Source organism: Colletes latitarsis, chromosome 10 (genome assembly GCF_051014445.1).
Source record: "Colletes latitarsis isolate SP2378_abdomen chromosome 10, iyColLati1, whole genome shotgun sequence".
Classification (NCBI taxonomy): Eukaryota; Metazoa; Arthropoda; class Insecta; order Hymenoptera; family Colletidae; genus Colletes; species Colletes latitarsis.
Window position 1 is genome coordinate 7,916,000 of NC_135143.1, and position 22,107 is coordinate 7,938,106.

The window sequence follows — 22,107 nt, forward strand, 5'->3', positions numbered from 1 at the left end:
AAAGGAGAATATATTAAAAAATAAAAAAAAATCTACCTAAAATAATTTGCTTTTCTATCTTTTTTATCTAATGATTGTGTACGTATTTAGTAATAATTTGGGCAGCCGTTAATAGTCTCTTATTTATGTGTTGTAGTTATAAAACTGAAAATTTTGCAAATGGTCCTAATTCGATTGCCAGGGGCTGTAGTACATAAAAAACACTAAATAACGTAAGGGTAATACTAGTAATGAACTAAAAACTTCTATCGTTACATATAAACTTGATCGATGTGGTTTAGCGCAATTGTGCAAAATCCAGGTCGTCGACTTTCAACATTCTTCGCTGGTAAATAATGGTGAAAAGCCTGCTGACGTCGTCGGAAGTAAGACCTCGTCTTCTTTCCACGACGACGTCAGACAAATGAATAGAAATCACCATCACTAGGATAACCGTCGTTCTCGATGGAGTCGAGTTCTTGCCAAGCGGTGATTCGTGAAAAAAATCTACGAGCGATCGCATCTGAGTCGGGAAAATTTCATTCGCGACTAACGAGTATCAATTCCAGATTCGTTCATAAATTTCAATTTTGCGTATACCATGATTTTCCAATAATGAGGAGGTGAAGTCTGCGGTTAATGGCTATTTTGAGGAGCTCGATGGTTCTCACTATAAACAGGGTATTGAAGCTATTGAACACCGCTGGGAAAAGTGTACCCAGCTAAAAGGAGATTATGTTGAAAAATGAAGATATTTGTTCCCAAATTTCTTGTGTTTTTTTTGTTAGATCGGGTACTTCTGGAACCACCCTCGTACATTATGTACCTCTTCGAACCATGTAACTTTTTTATATAAAATTTTTTTGAACAACGCATACTTTGGAAATTATAGTGGTGCACAAGTTGCATAGAGCACTCTGTATAAAATAACGATATATTATTATTACTATTATTGTTATTTTATTCATAACCTATTATTCGAATGAAAGCTTGCCCGTCTCTGCTGTCCGCCGGAGTTCGATGGGAAAATCCGCGCCGCGAGCGCCAGTAGTTTAACGTTCTTTGACGCGGATAATGTGCACGCAGACCCGATGGAGTTCCGTTTGTCAGAAAGTACTCACTTTGCAGTGCAGGGGTGCGTGTTGCACGGCATCCGGGTCTTCTCCGGTCTGCTGTCCGGATCGCAATAGCTGTCGTCCACCACATTCTCGTCTGGCCCGTTGCTCTTGCACACAGCCATCGCCAACTTGAAGCCTAATGGAAAAAGCCGTCTGTTCACTTTGTGATAACGATTAATGTTTCTGTGGAGATTTCTCTTTTTTAATTCTTCGGGTATCCTTGATTCCTTCTGTTGTGAGATTACTTTCATATGATATATCTATACAGGGTGTCCGGCCACCCCTGGGAAAAATTTTAATGGGAGATTCTAGAGGCTAAAATAAAGCGAAAATCAAGAATATCAATTTCTTGACTGAGGCTTCACTAAAAAGTTATTAACAAATTAAATTAAAAAATTTCAAATAGTTCTGGAAAAATTATTTTTGGTTGCAGGGGTCAATTATAAGCATTTTTGGTGAATTGACATATCCTTGAAATTCTACCCACTTTCGAGAAAAAAATTCGAATAGGTGCTGAAACTTTTTGGCAAAAAAAAATTTTTCAAATCGTTCTAAAAAAAATTATTTTCGGTTACAAAAGTCGATTACAATCATTTTTTGTCATTACTCATACCCCCGAATTCCTACGCATTTTCGAGAAAAAAATTCCTTACCGAAAATCTAATTTCTAGCCAGAAATGTCACTCCAAAATTTCGTGCGAATCTTTAAAATGTCATAACTCCTGAACGGATTGGACGATTTTAATGTTTAAAAAAGCAAACTACGCGTATTTTGATGGGGAATATGTAGAAATTCCAAAAATGTTCGAAAAGTTGGCCCTTGTCCCCGCAAAATGAGAAAAACCCCATAAAAGTGGTCCAATTTTCAAACAACCATAACTCCTATAATAGTGAAAATATTTCAATGAAATTGTTCTTTGAACTAGAGCTCATGGGTACCTATAAAAAAGTATTATACAACGTTTCTGTAGGGTGTCAAACAAAATAACTAAAAATCGAAAACGAATTTTTAAGAAAAATCGACAGGGGGTAGGTGCCTAAATTTTTCAGCGAAAAAAAAAATTTTTAAATTGTTTTGGAAAAATTATTTTCAATTGTAGGGGTTGATTACAATCATTTTTGGTCATTACACATACCCCCGAAATCCTACACATTTTCGAGAAAAAAATTCCTTACCGAAAATATAATTTCTGGCCAGAAATGTCTGCCCGAATTTTCATGCGAATCTTTAAAACGGCATAACTCCTGAACGGATTGGACGATTTTAATGTTTAAAAAAGCAAACTACGCGTATTTTGATGGAGAATATGTACAAATCGCAAAAATATTCGGAAAGTTGGTCTTTGAGCCCGCAAAATGAGAAAAACCCCATAAAAATGGTCTAATTTTCAAACAGCCATAACTCCGACAATTGTGAATATATTTCAATGAAACTTTTTTCTGAAGTAGAGTTCATGGGTACCTACAAAAAAGTATTAGACAACTTTTCTGTAGGGCGTCAAACAAAATTACTAAAAATCAAAAACGAATTTTTAAGAAAAATCGACAGGGGGTAGGTGCCTAAATTTTTCGACGAAAAAAAAATTTTTCAAATCGTTCTAAAAAAATTATTTTCAGTTGCGGGGGTCAATTACAATAATTTTTGGCGAATAGACCTACCCTCAAAATCCTACCCACTTTCTAGAAAAAAATTCATTACGGGCAGAACTTTAAACGTTAATAACTTTTTAACGAAATCTCCATCAACAAATTAGTATTCTTGATTTTCATCTTATTTTGATCTCTAGAATCTCCCATTAAAATTTTTCCCGGGGGTGGCCGAACACCCTGTATAGCGTAATATTGTAATGATATTTATTCATACGTGTTATCACTACAACGGCTCGATCGGGAGTGGAACCGTAGAACGAAGGTGTCGCATGCGCTCTTTAGTGACGCAAGGGCTATCTGTGGTAAACTACACGTAGTCGTTGGTAGAAAATACAGTAGAACTCTATTTATACGAACCTAATGGGGAACAAACAGTTCTTATAACCGAGTAGATTCGTATAATGAAAGACCATCGATTGTCTCACTATTTTTCGTTCATATGACATGAGCTTTAGATCACATCTATGGCTCATTCGTCAGAATATAGCAGCATTACAATATTAATGAACTTGAAAATTACTTTTGAGGACAGTAATTTGGTTGAAAAGTATAGATAATAAATATAAACATTATTAGAATCTTGTTAGTTATACAAACTCTCTTGTTAGTCTAATACCATTAATATTTAAAAATGATTAATTAATACTCCGAAACATAGCATACTATGTCTAAATAGAAGATTTCAACACGATTGCTTCATCCATTCCCGATGTATAACAATATCGAGTATTCACATAATTTTGTAACGGTTTGTATAAGGCAGAAAGATAGAAGTTCTATCGTCCACAACTTTCTGACTCGGGTCTCCCCTATTTTCTTCGCAGAACAAATAGAGACCAGAAAGGGAATTTGTGTGGTATTCGGTTCCAAGGAGCAAAGCAATCTCGACTCAAAGTGCAACAACCCGATAGGTGGAAACCGACCCGGTCTAAGTAGTCGTTATTAATTTCGGGGAAAGGGCCTGGGGAACGTTTAACGATTCGCGGGCTCAAAGTTCATTAGAATTCATTGCTCCCAGTGCCGATGTAAATGGACTAGCAACGCGCGCGCACCTTCAGAACCAAACGCTTCAACCAAATGAACTTGGTAACCGCTACTAACCTCCGCCGCATGATTTCGAGCAGGCGGATATCGATTCCAAACTCCAAGAGTACCGGGATTGGCAGCTCGATCCGTTTCCACCGCACACGCCGCACGCGTCCGTGTTCTTGTTGCTTCCGACTCGTGAGTCGCAGCCGACCTTCTGAAACAGAAATACCGTACGCTCGATTAATAAAATGTTCCCATCCCCTCCACCTCGACGGTACAAATGACACTTTTAACATACCCCTGCCGCCATCGTTACTCACGTCACATTGAATTAAGAGAAAAATCGAGTACCTATCAGCAACGATCGAAGAAAACATGTTCAAATTCGGTGGACCATAAACTGAAAATTTCCTTCGATGGTAAAACTGATAAATCTATGACAGGCATACGTTACTTGAATTATAAATATACGTTTGATGTTGATCGATACTTTCTCAGTGTACTTTTACTGACGCCATTATTCACGTTGCCTCAGAAAATTAATTTTTCTCTGTTAATTCAACTTAGAAGGATTAAAGGAAACACGTACAAACGTTAAATACTTTCTATTTAAATATAATACAGTAAATAATTTGCATTTGGAAAAAATTGTTTCTTGTTTTTTTTTAGTATTACAGGAAGAAAAATTCAAAGACAAGTAATAGTTGCTTAAAATTAGAAACGAGGTAGATGTTGCACAGGGTGTTCAGCCAACCCTGGGAAAAATTGTAATGGAAGATTCTAGCGGCTAAAATAGAACGAAAATCTAGAATACCAATTTTTTGATAGAGGCTTCGTTAAAAAATTATTAATGTTTATAGTTCCGTCGTACTGAATTTTTCAAAAATGATTATAATTGATCCCTGCAGCCAAAAATAATTTTTTTAGAACGATTTGAAAAATTTTTTTTTCGTCGAAAAATTTAGGCATCTACCCCCCCTTGTCGATTTTTCTTAAAAATTCATTTTTCATTTTTAATAATTTTGTTTGACGCTCTATAGAAAAGTTGTATAATACTTTTTTTGTAGGTACCTACGGGCTCTACTTCAGAAAAAAGTTTCATTGAAATATATTCATTCTTGTAAGAGTTATGGCTGTTTGAAAATTGAACCATTTTTATGGGGTTTTTCTCATTTTGCGGAGTCAAGGATCAACTTTTCGAATATTTTTTGAATTTCTACATATACTCCATCAAAATACGCGTAGTTTGCTTTTTTAAACATTAAAATCGTCCAATCCGTTCAGGAGTTATGACATTTTAAAATGAAATTTTGGAGTGACATTTCTGGCCAGAAATTATATTTTCGATAAGGAATTTTTTTCTCGAAAATGCGTAGGATTTCGGGGGTATGTTAAATGACCAAAAATGATTTTAATTGACCCCTGCACCTGAAAATAATTTTTTTAGGTCGATTTGAAATTTTTTTTTTCCTCGAAAAATTTCACACCTACTCGAATTTTTTTCTCGGAAGTGAGTGAGATTTCGGAGGTATGTCTATTCACCAAAAATGATTGCAATTGACCCCCGCAATCGAAAATAATTTTTCCAGAACGATTTGAAATTTTTGAATTTAATTTTTTAATAACTTTTTAATGAAGCCTCTGTCAAGAAATTGATATTCTTGATTTTGGTCTTCTTTTGGTCTGTATAACCTCGCATTAAAACACCCTGTATATTTCGAAAGTGATAATTAGTGTAAATTTGATGCAAGGAATACCAAAGACAAGTATGCAAAAAATATTCTATATGAAAATATTATTTATGTATACACTACAAAGACTAGATATTGTTTTTTATATTTTTCTTTGTACATTGCTTATGTTCTATTTCAATTTTTCTTTATTTTATTCAAATATTGTATTTATTTGTGTTATTAAAAATAACATAGCAAGTTCTATAAATGTATTAATTTAAAAGTATTATTTACTATACCATACGAACTATAAACTCGACATTTATTCAAAATATAATGTGAAAAATAAAAATATTTGATACTTCAATGGTGTACCTATTATTTTATAGCATTTTCAATGACTTCTTTCATTGTAAACGATCTTGTAACACGTAAGTTTAGTGTTGGTTACCATTTTACAAAGAAAAGTAAGATTTTTACAAAATGAAAATACTTTTATTTCATAAATTTAACCTCCGAATCACATTTAAACATTTGATAAAATTTTGTCCTCGTTTTGTGATGTTTCTCATTTCGATCGAGCTTTTTTAATTCCTTGTCATTCAAACTATAGTAAAGGTACTACGGCAAAGGTCGCGATGCGTCCCCAATTTGGATAGACAGTTAATAACATATTATTTTCCTGTAGCAGTTTGCAAATGCTAGGCGAACTCGTACTGTTGGCAGATATTTCAGTAAACTTCAATCGTATTGCTCGAGCCGAAGTACGCAGTTATTATTACGATCCACCCGTTTGTTACATATCATAAAATAAATTCAGAACTTTAGAAATGTAATTCTGTTATAACCTCTGAAGGATTTAGATACCACAGCGGTGAATTTATATCCAGGATATTTAATTTCATATTTGCGTAAATTTAAATATATTTACTTTTCACAGTTCAAATTATAGCTTCTAAAATAACATAATATAGCTAACCAAACACAAACACGAATAATATATTAATATAAGTTTCAATGTACAGAAAAGTATAACTTTTTCTAAATACAAACTGTATTTAGGAGCAAAACTGAACACACATATGACATTTTAACAAAAATAATTTTGTATTCAATATTTGCACGTAGAATACAAAAGAAACAAAATACTTACAATTAGTATTATCTATAATCTTCTGGCTTCTCAAACCAAATTTAACATTTGTGATATCGTTATTATTTCATTTTGTATAATTTTTCTTCGTGTAGTCGGTTTTGCATCGCATTAAGATTCTCGGTATTAGAAAGTGTAAACACAGATTTTCTACCTTGATAGTCCATCACTGGTTGTTAGTTTATCATTGTTCGCGCAATAACACGCATCAATATAACATCATAAAACCATTATTTAAAGATATAAAGAATAATATTCTTCGCTTTTCAGAAAAAAATGAAAAAATATTTAGACTCCAATGAAGGACAATTTGACAAATTTTGTTTCTTTCTTACTAATTTACAAACTTAGTCCTCGTCAATTTAAAAATGTCAATTGGCACGAACGAGACAATCGAATAGATATTTAGAAACATTATACAATACTTTAAACATTACCATGAAATTATAGTCATCGATTATACTGATAGAGGATTAGGGATAAAAGGGGTCTCCGCAAACTCTCGAACAACAAATAGGAGAAGTCATGGTACGATTTGAGGGCGTTATCTCGTCCCACTTTACAAAGTGATTTTATAGCGACATCAATCAGTAAACGATCAGTGTAAAGATTTATCCGAATCGACGTCGTTCCGCGAAATCTTGGATTATCTTTATACGACAGTCGGTCGTTCCAAGGATCTCGTTAGACTCGTGTTTTTCCTCTCTATTCCTCCCCTTTCTCCCTCTTTGTCCCATCCATATCCTTCTTTGCTGGGTCCCCTCTTCGCTTGGCACCTTTGCCACCAGTTTGGTTCACTCTTCTCGCCCGGATAAGGGATGAATAATGTACTCCCCGACCTCGGAGCAAACCTCCATGCAGCCTGAATGACAAATCAGTTTGCCGTCCGAGCCAGGTCACGAATCGACGTCAGCTTCTCCTTCTGCCTTTTTCCATCCTCCCAACGAGGCTTCTGAATTTGTACAGAACGACGACGAGTTCTGTAGTAGCCCACATCCGGATTCTACGTCAGCGAGGTCGAGTGCCTCCCACTCCTTTTTTCTTTCCCTTGATTAATCTTTAACGCTTTGACGCTTTGGCACTCGAAGTACGCGAGCCTTGGAATTATTTGTTTGTTTTCAACGAAATTTGTTTTCAACACACATACGACATTTCAACAAAAATAATTTTTTATTCTATATTTTCACGTAAAATACAAAAGAAATAAAAAACTTAGTATTATGTACAATCTTCTGGCTTTTCAAAACAAATTTAACATTTGTGATGTCATTATTATTTCACTTTGTACAATTTTTTTTTTGTATAGTCGGTGTTGCACAGCAACTAATTTTTAGTAAACATTTTAGATTTTGGCACACTTAATACTTCGTCCTTAAACCTTTAACCTTGATAATTGTTGCAATACGTTTATACATACTTAATACTACATTTTCGCAATATTCTGATGTAATAGAATACCATTGTTCTTGCTCTCTGCCCCAAATCAGTTATCGTTGTTTGTGGAGCATCATATTTATTTTCTAACTTTATTTTTGAATGTGATTTTTGATTCGTCGGAAAAAATTACTTGTTTTCATTGCTCCACATCCCAACTTAACGCTAGAAACTATCGACAATTATAGTGTATTTATTTGCACCAAACAAAATAAAAAGATAGATACTTGAAGAAATATATAATGGAATGAAAATAAATGTTCATTCATTCTCTTATAGAAAACTACGGTAAAGTTTTAGAAATCCAGTCGAGTAAATTTGTAACAATTTTTATTAGAAATTACGGATGAGTCATTCTCACAGTTTGGTAATTTTAGTGTTAAGTTTTTTTCTCAATTGCTGTAAAACTAGCTTCCTTTAAGGCACTTCCAACTGTTCTTTTACTAATTTTCTTTCCAACATCGCTTTCTAATAGTTTTGTAGCCACTGATGCTGTTGTTGCAATTTCTGAAGTAATGTATCTTGTCAATCTTCTCTTATTCTGGCAAGACAACAATTTTGGGTGGCTTGCAAAAGATGCAGGGACTTCATTATAGCATTTTTTTCCGTATTTTATGTGCAACTCCCTGACTAACAGTCTACCAATTACTCGCGTTGATAAATCCAATTTTAATTGAAAAATGATCAAGTTGTTCACAAAATCTATGTTCACAGTTCCTAATCCTGAGAATTTTAATGCGTTGTAAAACCGATTACACGAAAAAAAATTATACAAAGTGAAACAATAATGATATCACAAATGTTAAATTTGTTTTGAAAAACCAGAAGATTGTAAATAAGTATTTTGTTTCTTTTATATTCTACGTGTAAATATTCGATAAAAAATTATTTTTGTTAAAATGTATGTGTGTTCAGTTTTGCTCTTTACTGTAGCATATGTATACTGAGATATGTCCTTTTCTAAAATTCGAATGCAATATACGAGGTCTATAAAATTAAATTAAACAAGGAAGACTCATAGATTAAGATATCTGTCATCTTTTTTAATACAAAAAATCGCAGTCTACCTACGCTTGGCTCGTTTACGGGCGACTATTTCTTTTACCGGTAGACATTGGAGTGATGTTCTCCACGTACCTTCTTCAAATTTTACATCCGTGAAACGGTACTTCGCGAACTCGAAACGGTTAATATTAAATTCCCGTGCCTTTGCGCGGGAATATTTCGAAAAATTGTGTCAATCTTCTGTCTGGCTTTGGCGAAGGCGCATCGCCGCATCGCGTTTTTACATCGAGAACACGTTCGACTCTTCGTCAGCGTTTAGAAACTACGTTTATACTTCAGTGAAAATTCTTCGACAGTTGGAAACGCGCGCCGTCTGCGGAATTTACGTGGGAAGTAACTTGGGTGAATCATGCTTCTCGACCAAAAATAAAAAAAAAAAGAGAAAAAGAAAAAAGTGAAAAAAGCGAGCAGAGAAGAAAAACGTATAAAAGGGATTTGAAGTTTACTCACCTGTGCGAGCTATGATTTAACGGAGCCACTGACAGCATAATAATTCCGGGGATAAAAGTAGCTCGTAAAGCCTCGAGAAATCGAACGAAAAGCGTGAGGCGGGAAGGACGAATTGAGATTTAATTTTACACGAGGCCGGATTCGTTTCGCGACGTTTTTCTTTGTTTTATGCACCGATACACCCGCGCAACCGTTGCAGGCGTGTAGAAGGCCCGCTTCGAGTGCACCGCAGGGAGTTCGAATGGAGTTTAAATCTGAGATATACGATTTTAGTAATGAGTCGAAACAACGCTTGTAGTTTTCCTTTGCTCCCTTTTTTACGGCTTGACTCTTTAATCTCGTTCCCGAAACAAAAAAAATAATCCTGTGGATTCGTTATTTCGGAACAGTTTCGACGAAGGATTCGAATGTCATTTCGGGAAAAATATGAGAAGCGTACGTTCGAGGGTGAAATTTGTAATAATTTTTGTCTGCTCTGAAAATGGTCGAGATTAAATAAGCTGCACAGCTTTAGTTGGAAATATCATAGGATATTTATATTATAAATCTGAGATATACGATTTTAGTAATGAGTCGAAACAACGCTTGTAGTTTTCCTTTGCTCCCTTTTTTACGGCTTGACTCTTTAATCTCGTTCCCGAAACAAAAAAAATAATCCTGAGGATTCGTTATTTCGGCACAGTTTCGACGAAGGATTCGAACGTCATTTCGGGGAAAATATGAGAAGCATACGTTCGAGGGTGAAGTTTGTAATAATTTTTGTCTGCTCTGAAAATGGTCGAGATTAAATAAGCTGCACAGCTTTAGTTGGAAATATAATAGGATATTTATATTAAATGTACTGGAAAGGAGACAACAATAAGCATACTAGGAGAGTTCATAGAAATATATACAAGGTGTTCGGCCACCCCTGGGAAAAATTTTAATGGGGGATTCTAGAGGCCAAAATAAGACGAAAATCAAGAATATCAATTTGTTGATGGAGCCTTCGTTAAAAAGTTATTAACAATTAAATTCAAAAATTTCAAATCGTTCTGGAAAAATTATTTTTGGTTGCGGACCTCAATTACAATCATTTTTGGTGACTAGACATACACTCGAAATCCTGCGCATTTTCGAGAAAAAAATTCAGTACAAGTGGAACTTTACTCGTTAATAACTTTTTAACGAAGCCTCCATCAACAAATTGATATTCTTGATTTTCGTCTTATTTTAGCCTCTAGAATCTTCCATTAAAATTTTTCCCAGGGGTGGCCGAACACCCTGTATACATATACAGAGTGATTAGGAAATTTCTAATTACGGAACATTTATTCCACTTCTTTTATAATATTAGAATAGAAGGTTCAGAAAAGAAAGTATAATGGTTCGACTGCGGATGTTTATGCATTTATGAGAAATTTTTATTCTCAAAAAGCTACAGTATGCACTTAATATGCAAAAATATAAGAAACACGAATTATTATATTTAGGGGTTGAGACAATCCTCTACAAAGCTCTCATTTCATTAACTCTATTAATAAACGTATAAATTTGCATAAAGATCCGCAGTCTAATGAAGGTTTGATTAAGGAGTTGACAATAAATGATGGCTGAATGTATAGTACATTTAGAGGAGAGTAGAATTAAATTATATTACTCTATTAATACACATGAATGCGATTCATACGACGACATTTTCAAAACAAAAATAATCCAGCGTATTTGGGGTAAAATATGAGGGGTCTATAATTGAAACGTACGTTCGACACGAGATTGAAGTTCGTAATAATTTTTGTCTGCTCTGAAAATGGCTGAAATTAAATAAACTCTACAGCGTTGGGTGAAAACATCATGGTGTACAGGGAACTTATCTTAAATTGTATAGGTTCGATTATTTTTTAAGTAGTTGAAGGTAGAGGATTGGAAGGAAAAATACAATGATTCGATTTAATATTTTACGAAGTAGATTTTAACATGAAATGGTAGATGAAAAGCGCATATCACTTAATCCTTTCGAATTCAGCAGTAACGTATTCATACGTCTGACAGAGAGTTGAATGAAATTAAATAATTATTTTATTAATACGGTGGAACGCCATTCATTCAAACCCGTCGGGACAATTCGTATAACTGGATCGTTCATATAATAGGAGCGTACTAATTCTTCCCGCTATCTATTGATTTTTCGTTCAAATAAATTCATGTTCAGATAAGTGGAGTTAGTTAACCACGTACTGAACTTATACCAAACCGAGTTCTACTGTATATTTTAAAGAACTATACATGTTTAGAAATGACGAGCATAAGAAATTGTGTATTATGATTTTTCTAATCTTACATTTCGATTATTAGGTAGCGTGACCTTTCAGGAAAAATTAAAAATATATTAATAGATTTTTCCTTTAATTTTCCAAAAAATAAATTAGAGACGCTGTTTAAAAAATATATACTTATTTAAATTTTAACTGGTATTGTGAGGTACTTTGATACCCCAACGACTAAACTTTATTTTATTTGTAATAAGACAGTTGTGCAAGGAGGTTAGCTGCTTTTTATTTTTAATAGTATGTTTTTGACTAGAGAATTGCCCCACGGTGCAAGTTATTGTGAATATACGATAAAACGGTTGGCATTTTGCAAAGATTAGGAAAATATTCAACCACAAATGGCGTTTTTCGAGAAATATCATTTTTAATATTGGCAATTTAGAGGCACATATAGTAAGACTATAAAAATAAATCGTATTGTATAATATTAAAAATAATCAGGATAATGGTATGTATCGAGAAAGGCCAATAATACGTAGAGTTCACAGTTTAACGAGTATATAGAGAAAAAAATTAATTTTTCATTAAGATAGTCTTATTTACATATGATTGATATGTTAGTCACATTTATACACTGCAAATTTAATTATGAACATAAAATAATTAATTAAAATAAATATGTCCCTGAACATATAATAAAGGCGAAACAAACTATACATATTTTTAAATACATTTAAACAGAAACAGATAACAAACAGATAAAACAATTACAAACAAATAAAATTCATTGTTTAAATAAATTATCTCAAGAAAGGGCACTCAGATGTAGATGAAATTTATACCAATTCAAAGTACATAAAAAGAACTAATTTTAGTACAAGAATAAAAGAATAAAAATGTTTCATTTTTTTGTAATCCTCTCTGGAATTTGAGGAATACGACAAAAAAGTAATATGATTAGAATCATTGGAAATTATTCATATCTTTAAATGCGAGAATTCTCATTATTAAAACTAAAACAGAACATTTTAAAGTTATTTTTAAAAAGAACACAAAAATAATAACTTGTAAATGCAGCAAAAATATATTAGATAAATATATGCTATCTGTTAACTTGGTGGCTTTGATACGTCTTTGAATACAATTATTAATCCCAATCTGCTATTTATGTTACCAAGTTACGATGTTCACACACTAGAGGGGTATGTACTGATCAATTTGATGAAGCAAAATACATAATTAAAACGTTCGATATTTTTATTTTTGATCACTGGTCGTGACATTGTGGGGCTGCTCGGTTATTGGAGGAGAATCGCGTGTATTTACGAGCCAAAAATTGAACGGGGGTGTTTTTCGCGCGACGGGAAAAGGGGTAGCGGGATAAATCGTTCTTATCTCTCGAAACCCCATTTCAGATTTGTAAAAGATTCATAGAAATTTCCTGGTCGGAGTGTCTCGACGGGCTGGACGGTTTTTAGATCCTGTAGGGATCAAAAATGTGAAAAGGGACAACCCGCACATACGGCTGGCCTGTGTCCACAAGCACAGGGTCGCGCGCGCGCAAACAGAACGGAAGAGACACACAATACGGGCGTTCAGGATTAGGTTTACTTTGCCCGAGAAGTGGAAACCTGCAGCAGAGAGCTCCCGTAATTGAAGGATAGGACCATCGAAGCAACCGGTTATTTCTCTAGGTAAACAAGCCAAGAGAAACGGGCAGCCGGTCGGGCGTGCAAAATGAAATATCGCGGAACTTAACGGTACCGATCCTCTTGGTTGCGCGATCCCCAACTGTCCTCGCCCCGATCCGTACAAATAATACCTCTGCATCCACTAAATGCCTCTCCAAGACGAACAGCGGCTTACGTGCGAACGGGGATGGTTTCCACCTTCGAACGCCATTAGTTTTGGACGGAGGAAACGCTGGCAGGGAAATTCGTGAATAAATTAATTCCACAAACGATGCTTTTGAAAGAATTAAGCTCTCCCGGACGAACAGAGGATAGAAAATATTGCGTTTCTCTCAAAATACAGGGTGTTCGGCCATCTCTGGGAAAAAGTTTAATGGGAGATTCTAGAGGCCAAAATAGGACGAAAATCAAGAATATCAATTTGTTGATTGAGGCTTTGTTAGAAAGTTATTGACGTTTAGACCTTACATCTTATGTATTTTTTTAGCCCATTTTTCTGGGGCTATAGAGCTCCATTAATACGCGTTGTTTGCATTTCGAAACATTAAAATCCTTCAATCCGTCCAGTAGTTATGATTTTTTAAACATACGCGTGAAAATTCGGAGAAAATTCTGGCCACACAGTATATTTTCGGTAAAGAATTTTTTTCTCGAAAGTACATAGAATTTTGGGGGTATGTGTATTCACCAAAAATGATGGTAACTGACCCCCACAACCAAAAATAATTTTTTCAGAATGATTTGAAACTTTTCAATTTGCTGTTCTACAGACCGAACTTTAAACGTTAATAACTTTATAACAAAGCCTCAATCAACAAATTGGTATTTTTGATTTTCGTCTTATTTTGACCTCCAGAATCTCTCATTAAAATTTTTCCCAGGGATGGTCGAACACCCTGCATATTAAAATATATTTTTATTTTTAAACACCCTGTATACAGGTTTTAATGTTCAAACTTTGTCGGTCTATTCTATGGCAATAAACGATGCAAAAATATTTATAAACGTAGGTCGTTTAAAGCTTTATTAAAAAGTTATAACACAAATACGGAATGATTCTTAAAATGAACGTCGATTCAGGGTTGGTCTGCTCATGTTTCGCACAACCGAAGAAAAGGACAGTTAGTAAGGGAGAATGAGAAAAATGCATTGTCCTTTATTGTCGTCTTTCACGCTTCGCTGACTCGAAGGGGAATGCTACCAATTGGGTGGGATAGAAATGTTCAACTTACGAATCACGTGTTCATTTTAAGAATCATTATTGTATACGGTTTTCGATTAGAGCGACAAAATTTTTGTTCGATTCATGGTTAACACAATTCGTCGTTTAATGGAAAAATTCTATAAAAAATAACGTTTTTGTTTTTTTTTTATGTGGAAAACGCCCTTTCTAATGTACAAGATATTAAAAAAGAAATCGTTACATTTGGTAATTTTATTCCTACATGGAGCTTATTTTGAAAATGAGCGAGGAGAAGATGTACTTTTGAGCAATTATGGTTTATCGTTTTCTGTTTTGAACATTTCCTAATATAGTTTATTAGATTTCCCAAAAAGTTATATGTTGGGGATTTGGAGTGTAGTCGGTGATAATCGCTCTAGTAGGCTTATCGAGTTTGGCGGCGACTAAAGATCCATTGTAACTGAAGATAATCCACGTTTTACAACACTGGAGATTGCTAGGACATAGGAAATATTGATCTACAGCGTTGAAAATATTTACTCCAACTTACTTAGTTTGGTTTCTAAATACGATGTTTTAGATCCGCATAATTTGAGCGAAAGAAATTTAGTTGATCGAATTTAAACTTGAAATCCTTTTTTGAAACGTTGTATTAATAAAACATTTTTTAATTAGATTATTGAATCGTCTCACGGGTGAAGATAAATGGATTTATAATAATGTGAACAAAAAAACATATTGGAATAAGCTTCAATGATTTACAAGTACGATAACACATCAGATACACAACAATTATCGTGTAATTACAATCTTATTACAGTGTAATTATTTTGTAGAAGTAATTGTGGCGAATGTAATCAGATTACATATTGCACAACACTTTTAAATCTCCATAATGTTCGCTCCTAAAGCACAGTTGTTTCGACAAATTTTAATAATAACGAGTTTCGGGTTTGAAATATTAAAACAAAATTTATTATAATAATTAGGTGGCATTCTGTTTGGAGTTTTGCCATTTCGAAAAACATTAGCACGATGCTTACGACTTGATGCATCAAAAGTCAAAGATCGAATTTCGATTTTTGTGAGAATTTTGTTTTGACCTAGAATCCATTCTTATTAAAATTTATCAGAAATATGACTCTGAAGCAAAAAAAGGTTAGGTAAGATCTGAAGAAGGTAGTAACCTACGCTGTCCTGAATTTTTCTCTTTGAGCAAAGAAAACATTCTTCACTAATAAGTTACCTGGGGTTTAATAAATGCTGAATTAATGAATTATAATTTCCTGTGAATTTTTTAGATTGCAGTGACGTTTAATGATAACATAGACAATAATTTTGCAAAATAACAAACACACGTCAACAATTTTTTTCATTTCTATGTGTATATTAGGTTCAATACCCATTTGTGTTTTTATTTACACGGAGGAGCGATAGTAATAAGAAATCCGTAGATATGAGACAAATTGATAGAGATAGAAGTAACGATTTAAAGAAATTGCAAACAGATATGAAATTTCCATTACGAGAGCTAAAAAGATACGTGACAAGTACAACAAACATGGCATAGTATATAATTTGACAAAAACGGGTAAAGCAAGGGAAATTTCAAGAAGAGAAGAGAGAATGATAGATTCTTCCATATCAGCACGAGTACTAATATAACTTACTAATATTCGTGAAAGGACAATGAGGAAGGAGGAGACTTAATGAAACTGGTTAAAATATGATACAGCAAAAAAACGCTTCATTAATCCTAAGTATCAGAGGAAACGTTTACAGTTTGTTAAACAATAAATAAACAAGTCACTGTCATTTTGAAAAATGAAACCTGGTTCCATCACATGTTTAAAATATTGTTACAAGTTGTAACACAAAACTCAGTATGAACATGTGGCGCGACCTCATATTTACCTACAATATAGTGTATTCCGAGGGCACGAGTAGTAGGATAAAGAATAATAAAATAAAACATCCTCCCTTTATTAAGCCCCTCCTTATCGTGTCTTCTATTCAGCAGTTAGATAACAAGATCCCAGTTGAAAGTAAATCGACGATCTCCGCGACTTTCCGTCCCTCGGTTATTTCGTTACGTAAATTTGACTGGCATTCAATTATTCAAACTGGCTTTCAAGGTTCCATTCGACAGTCGGTACACCTTCCGTAGACCTTACCGCCCGTCGGAGTTAGCCCATTACGTTCAATACATCTTTCCACGCCACGGTTCCCCCATCCCTTAACCCACCTTCAACCCTCCTCTCGGCCTTCTTTTTCTCTACACTCGTTTCTACCTTTTAACATAGTTCCTCGAAGAACAGGATTTGCCCGGCTACGAAGAGGGCTTTGCCTCCCGATCACTTTGTCCGCCTTATTCCGGCTGTTTTCACTGAAACGACGGAACCATATTGCACAGCCGCCGAAGCTCGCTGTACCCCTAATTTTTTGCGTACTTTTTTCCGGTATCGAGCCCCTACTTCGAGAGTCGAATGCAAGCGGATATTACGAGAATTGTATTACAGCCGGGTACCTGAAAGGAGCCGGGGATAAGGAGGTATTTTCATCGATCTCTCCAAGGATACTCCTGGATTCCCGTGGAACGATTATTTACGACGTTTGGGTATTATATTTATTATGTTCCCAGACGTTGCACGAACAAGCGAAAATAAATACTCGAAGCTACGAGAGAATGTTGAATTTGCTAGGGATACTGTGCACGATAAAACAATCGCGTCGTTTCTAATAACGTTCAAAATTTACTTGGATGCAACTACTAAATTAATAATCGGACCCAAACGTAAGCTCGTATCGTATTGTGTTTTTGTTTATTTCTACGAGTCGTTACGTAAACATTATCGTGTATGCGAAACTCTGAATGTTTTTGTATAAAAAGATTCATGTAACTTTGGAAGATGCGTGCAAACAATGGTGCAAAGTGTCAAATCAATATTTAAATAGCTTTTTTTTTAATAAACTTCCAAAGATGCACTTTTTCTGCTTCCAGAATAGATTACCCCTAAGGGGGTATTCTAGAGTTTCATTTCTTTGGATTTTTTTTTACAAAGAAAGTATAAGTTTCTCAATTTCGACATTTTGTGTACATATTTATTTATGTTTTAGGAATGTTCACAATTTTTTTCAAGCAAAAATAGTTAAAACTGATTGAATTAAAAAAATATGTCCTACTGGTTGAAACGATTTCGATCGTTCTGCTTATCTGAAATGATCGAAATCATGTCAGCCAGTAAAATATTTTTTTAAAAAGGAATCTTGCTCAACAATATACAATTCAATCAATTTTTATTATTTTTATTCGAAAATAATTATAAACATTCTTAAAACATAAATAAGTATGTATACAAAATGTCGGAATTATACCTTTTTCGTAAAAAGGTACAAAAGAATGAAACCCTAGAATACATTCTTAAGTGTGATATTTGAAGAAAGTATGTTTCGAAGAATTTTGCATAATCGTTACGAAAAAAGCAAGTTGTATTTAGGAGTCCTTTGATAGCTTTCGATCGCTCTGAACAAGCAAATATATCGGAAGGTGCTCAAACAAACGCCGTTTCGAGATACATGCCATCCGATGGCACAAGTGGAGAGGGCCACAGAATGAAACAGTTGGAGGAATTTCACGGGGAAGACAAACTCTAACGAGTCGTGATAGTACAAAAGCGTTGCCCACTTATCGAGCGTGTCCGACGCGAAACGAGAACTTGCCCAGTTGGTTTAATAATGCAAAACCAGTTTGCGTTTGCCGGTGCTCGGTTAGTGCTTAATTACGTGGACTCGTCTGCTGATTAGATATTGTCCTTCCAACTTCACCGTCACTGTCGTCGCTATGAAATCTCGTTAATTATTTCTTGACACCCCAGCGGACATTCCCGCGAATCGTTCGTGCTCAGCCAGTTTCTCCTATGTACAGCATACACCCACCATACGTACATTGTCTTTCGTGGTAATTGGTAATAAACCTCGATAATTGCACAAAAAACAAAAAATGTTTATACGATACCCTCGAAACCTTAAAATTTCTTGAAATTCTGAACTTCGTGCTATTTTTGTAATTTGAAACTCTTAAAACTTAGGTAAATAATAATTTCTATAAATGATTTAGGAGAATATTGTGTTGATATGGAATCATCAACTATATAGAGAGACTACTTAATACATATCAGGCATTGTTGATAAAACAAAGAGTTGGTTAGACGAGAAAAGAATTTGAATGTTAGAATTTTTAAGAAGTACATAAACGATTTATTGTATCGCAACAGAGTTACCTTCTAATTGTTGATCCATAAATATTCTAAACTCGATGTCGGATTTGGTAATTATAACTATATCTGATTCAATTATATGGAATAAATCATTTAATTTTCTGCAAAAATTGGTGAAAATTTTACTGCAGTTCCTATGGAAATAGATAATCAGAAATAAAGAAAAATATAAGAAGTCTAGCTTTTGTATTCGTTATATCTTGGTTGTAAAGTGTAGAGCAATAAGTTAAAAATAGATTTGAATCGATCCTTTCCATTTAAAATAAAACTCCAACAAAATTTAACATATGATTATAAGTGCAATTAATATAATGAAAAAGGCAATTTATTTGTCATTAATTTTTTATATGGAATAATGATCAAAGCAACGTTAATAATTTGTCCAGATATATGAAATTAAATTAAAACAATGGATTTAGGTACAGGATCTTGATAAGCACTTTCATTGGATCGTACTAAGTGATAGATTCAAGAAAAATTTACTTCAATTTTTCCCATTAGAGTGGTTATGATATAGATTCGAACCAAGGGTAGATCGGATACAAGATATCGTACAACGTAATTGATTGAAGATTGAAATCAAGTTACGTCGAAGGAAGGTGGAAAAGCGTAGCGAATAGCAAGGCGTTTCTTGGAACCGATGGCGAGTTAAGATATCTGGATAAGTACAAGTAATTGAGAAACGTTTTCCATTGAAGGCCACACATTTCAAGCTAGAGCCATGCAATAATAACTATCCGATGTTTGCAACGTGTATATTTATTTCGTCAGGTTCTTATTACCAGTTTAATATCATATATCAATGTATATGATACTTTATGCTAGTAAATGTATGTTTTCAACTTCCTATATGTGCACTTTGTAATATAATTTCGTTTCAACTCTGTCAAAATAAACAACTAAGTATCTTTAATTCAATTCTTAGTCGTCATCTTTGACCAGGAAAAATACTAGTTTTTAGGAATAACTAGTTAGTTAAATAAATCACCCTTTCTTAGTCTTTCTAAGGGTAATTCCTCATTAAAGATTGTTATGATGGAATACGTTTTCTAATATAAAATAAAAAATAGAAACAACACACGTAAAATTCAATTTCGTTTCGTCTCTGTCAAAGCAAATATCTACATATAATTTAAAAAATATATACTTTGCCTAAGAAAATGTTCCGATGCAACCATGGAGGATCGATTCGCGGTGATTGCAACCCTTGGTCGTCATCTTTAATTGTGAAAAAAAGTTTTTAGAAATTATCTAGTCGGTTGGCTAAGCCACCTATCTTTAATATTTCGAGGGTTAATCCCTCATTATAGATTGTTAGTAGGTTTTGAATTTGGAACCATGGAGGATCGATTCGCGGTGATCGCAACCCCTAGTCGTCATCTTTAACCGTGAAGAAAAGGTTTTAGAAATTAGATGGTTGGCTAAGCCACCCTTTCTTTAATGTTTCGAGGGTTAATCCCTCATTATAGATTGTTAGTAGGTTTTCAATTTGGAACCATGAAGGATCGCTCCGCGGTGATCGCGACACTTACGATGTTAATCGAGGAAGCAGGCCTTTAAAAATTCCTTGTCTCTCGGTACACAGAGGCACTCGCGGTGTAAAGTAAGATCGAATTAACTTAATGGACGAGACGTGCGGGCGTCGCGACGCACCCACGGTAAATATTGGCGGAAGACGACCGGACGCGCGCCTCGTTAGCTCGCATTTTCCATGGCCCGAAGAAAAACGCGGTCGCGCTCAATCGTAGCAGAAACCAAAAGTTATAAATAAGTTTGGACTAGTCTGTCGGGGAACAAGGGCAAGGGGGCTCTGTGTGCATCCACCTGAGTAAATCTACGGGCCTCGAGTTCCCGACGGAACTTTCTTCCTCGAGTGGCGACAAGGGATGCAGCGATTGCGACTTAATTCTTAACCAACGCTTTCGTAATCCTCGGTCAGTAGAGGACGAGCGTTTAAGGATGCTTCCACGATTTAATGGAGACGGAAGATCGATTTAAACAATTTCACTCTCATTGTTTGTAAATCTTAAGAAGACCTCGGTAAAATTTTAGGTCGAGATTCGAAGAATTGACAAAGTTAGAAAAGTTTGAAGAAGACAATGTTCCGCGATGGGACGGCGATCTTTATTGAAACTTTGAACCCATTTTTCTCGAAACTACTTTGTTCAGGTTTACGGAAGCGATATCTCTAAAACTAATAACGCGATCAGCTCGAAACTTTCCTAGTATGTGAATAACATATTTGTCCATAGATTAAATTAAAATTATAGCGTTAGCTGTCATCGTTCTTTTGTTATTAATTAAAACATTTGTTCCTTCTTGTGCCTTCAAAGTCATTTCGTGAATTTTTATTTTTTTTTCATTTCATTTTAGTTCGATGGATGACTATTGGCCAAATTTTATTTTATTTTTCTTCCAGTTGATTTATTGTCGAAATTGAAACTATTAATTGTATTGATCTACAAAAATTTTTTATTATTGACTCGTGATGTCTGTCAACTTTGTAACAATATTGCTGTGTTATATCATTCAGAAATTTAGTTAGAATATTTTTTCACAGTTATAGTGATAGCGAATAAGTCGAAAACGTGGAATAAATTTCGTTTACAATAGTGTAGATATACAAAATTGTAGAGGAAAAGTTTGTAAGATTTAATGATTTTTATAACACAATGAATTAAGTTTTCTTTTTCAACCTATTTTTTATATCCGTAATTTAATTTTTGATCATTATACAAAAAATTTTTGTATAATTCTATTTTAGATTTATATTCTACGTTGAAACATTTATCATTCCAAATAATAATATTCCTGTACCGACTATTTTCTTCCTCGATTAGGTCTTGCAATTTCATCTATAAACTCTAATTTTAATTTGATAATTTCGAAACATCGAAATATATTCGTGGAATGTGAAGAAGTTTTTAAAAAATGTACGATTTAATGAAAAACACAAGTCTCCTGTTTGCGTCCCGTTTTATATTTCAAATTCACGAGCTGGTTGGCGATAAATTTCGCAGACACCCACTATTCGGTGAGAAAATAAAGTCCAGCTTCGAACACAATTGAGCCACGTATTCACACATACATGGCTCGTGTGTTCGTTAATCCCGTATTAACAGCGCAATGAAACGTGCAAACGAAAACTTAAAAATT

General features: G+C 34.3%; 2 protein-coding genes across 3 annotated transcripts in view; one reads left to right on the forward strand and one right to left on the reverse strand.

Moving 5' to 3' along the window:
• The window catches only part of LOC143347045 (hydroxylysine kinase), a 414,097-nt gene that overhangs the window by 75,625 nt on the left and 316,365 nt on the right, over positions 1 to 22,107 (forward strand). The window lies entirely within an intron of this gene.
• The window catches only part of Nolo (ADAMTS-like no long nerve cord), a 581,281-nt gene that overhangs the window by 70,393 nt on the left and 488,781 nt on the right, over positions 1 to 22,107 (reverse strand). For both annotated transcript variants that reach the window (XM_076775876.1, XM_076775875.1), the window contains exons 6-7: positions 3,849 to 3,990; positions 1,101 to 1,233 (exon numbers count right to left, since the gene is read on the reverse strand). In XM_076775876.1, the coding sequence (XP_076631991.1) occupies positions 1,101 to 1,233; positions 3,849 to 3,990 (275 nt within the window). The remainder of the gene's footprint in view (positions 1 to 1,100; positions 1,234 to 3,848; positions 3,991 to 22,107) is intronic.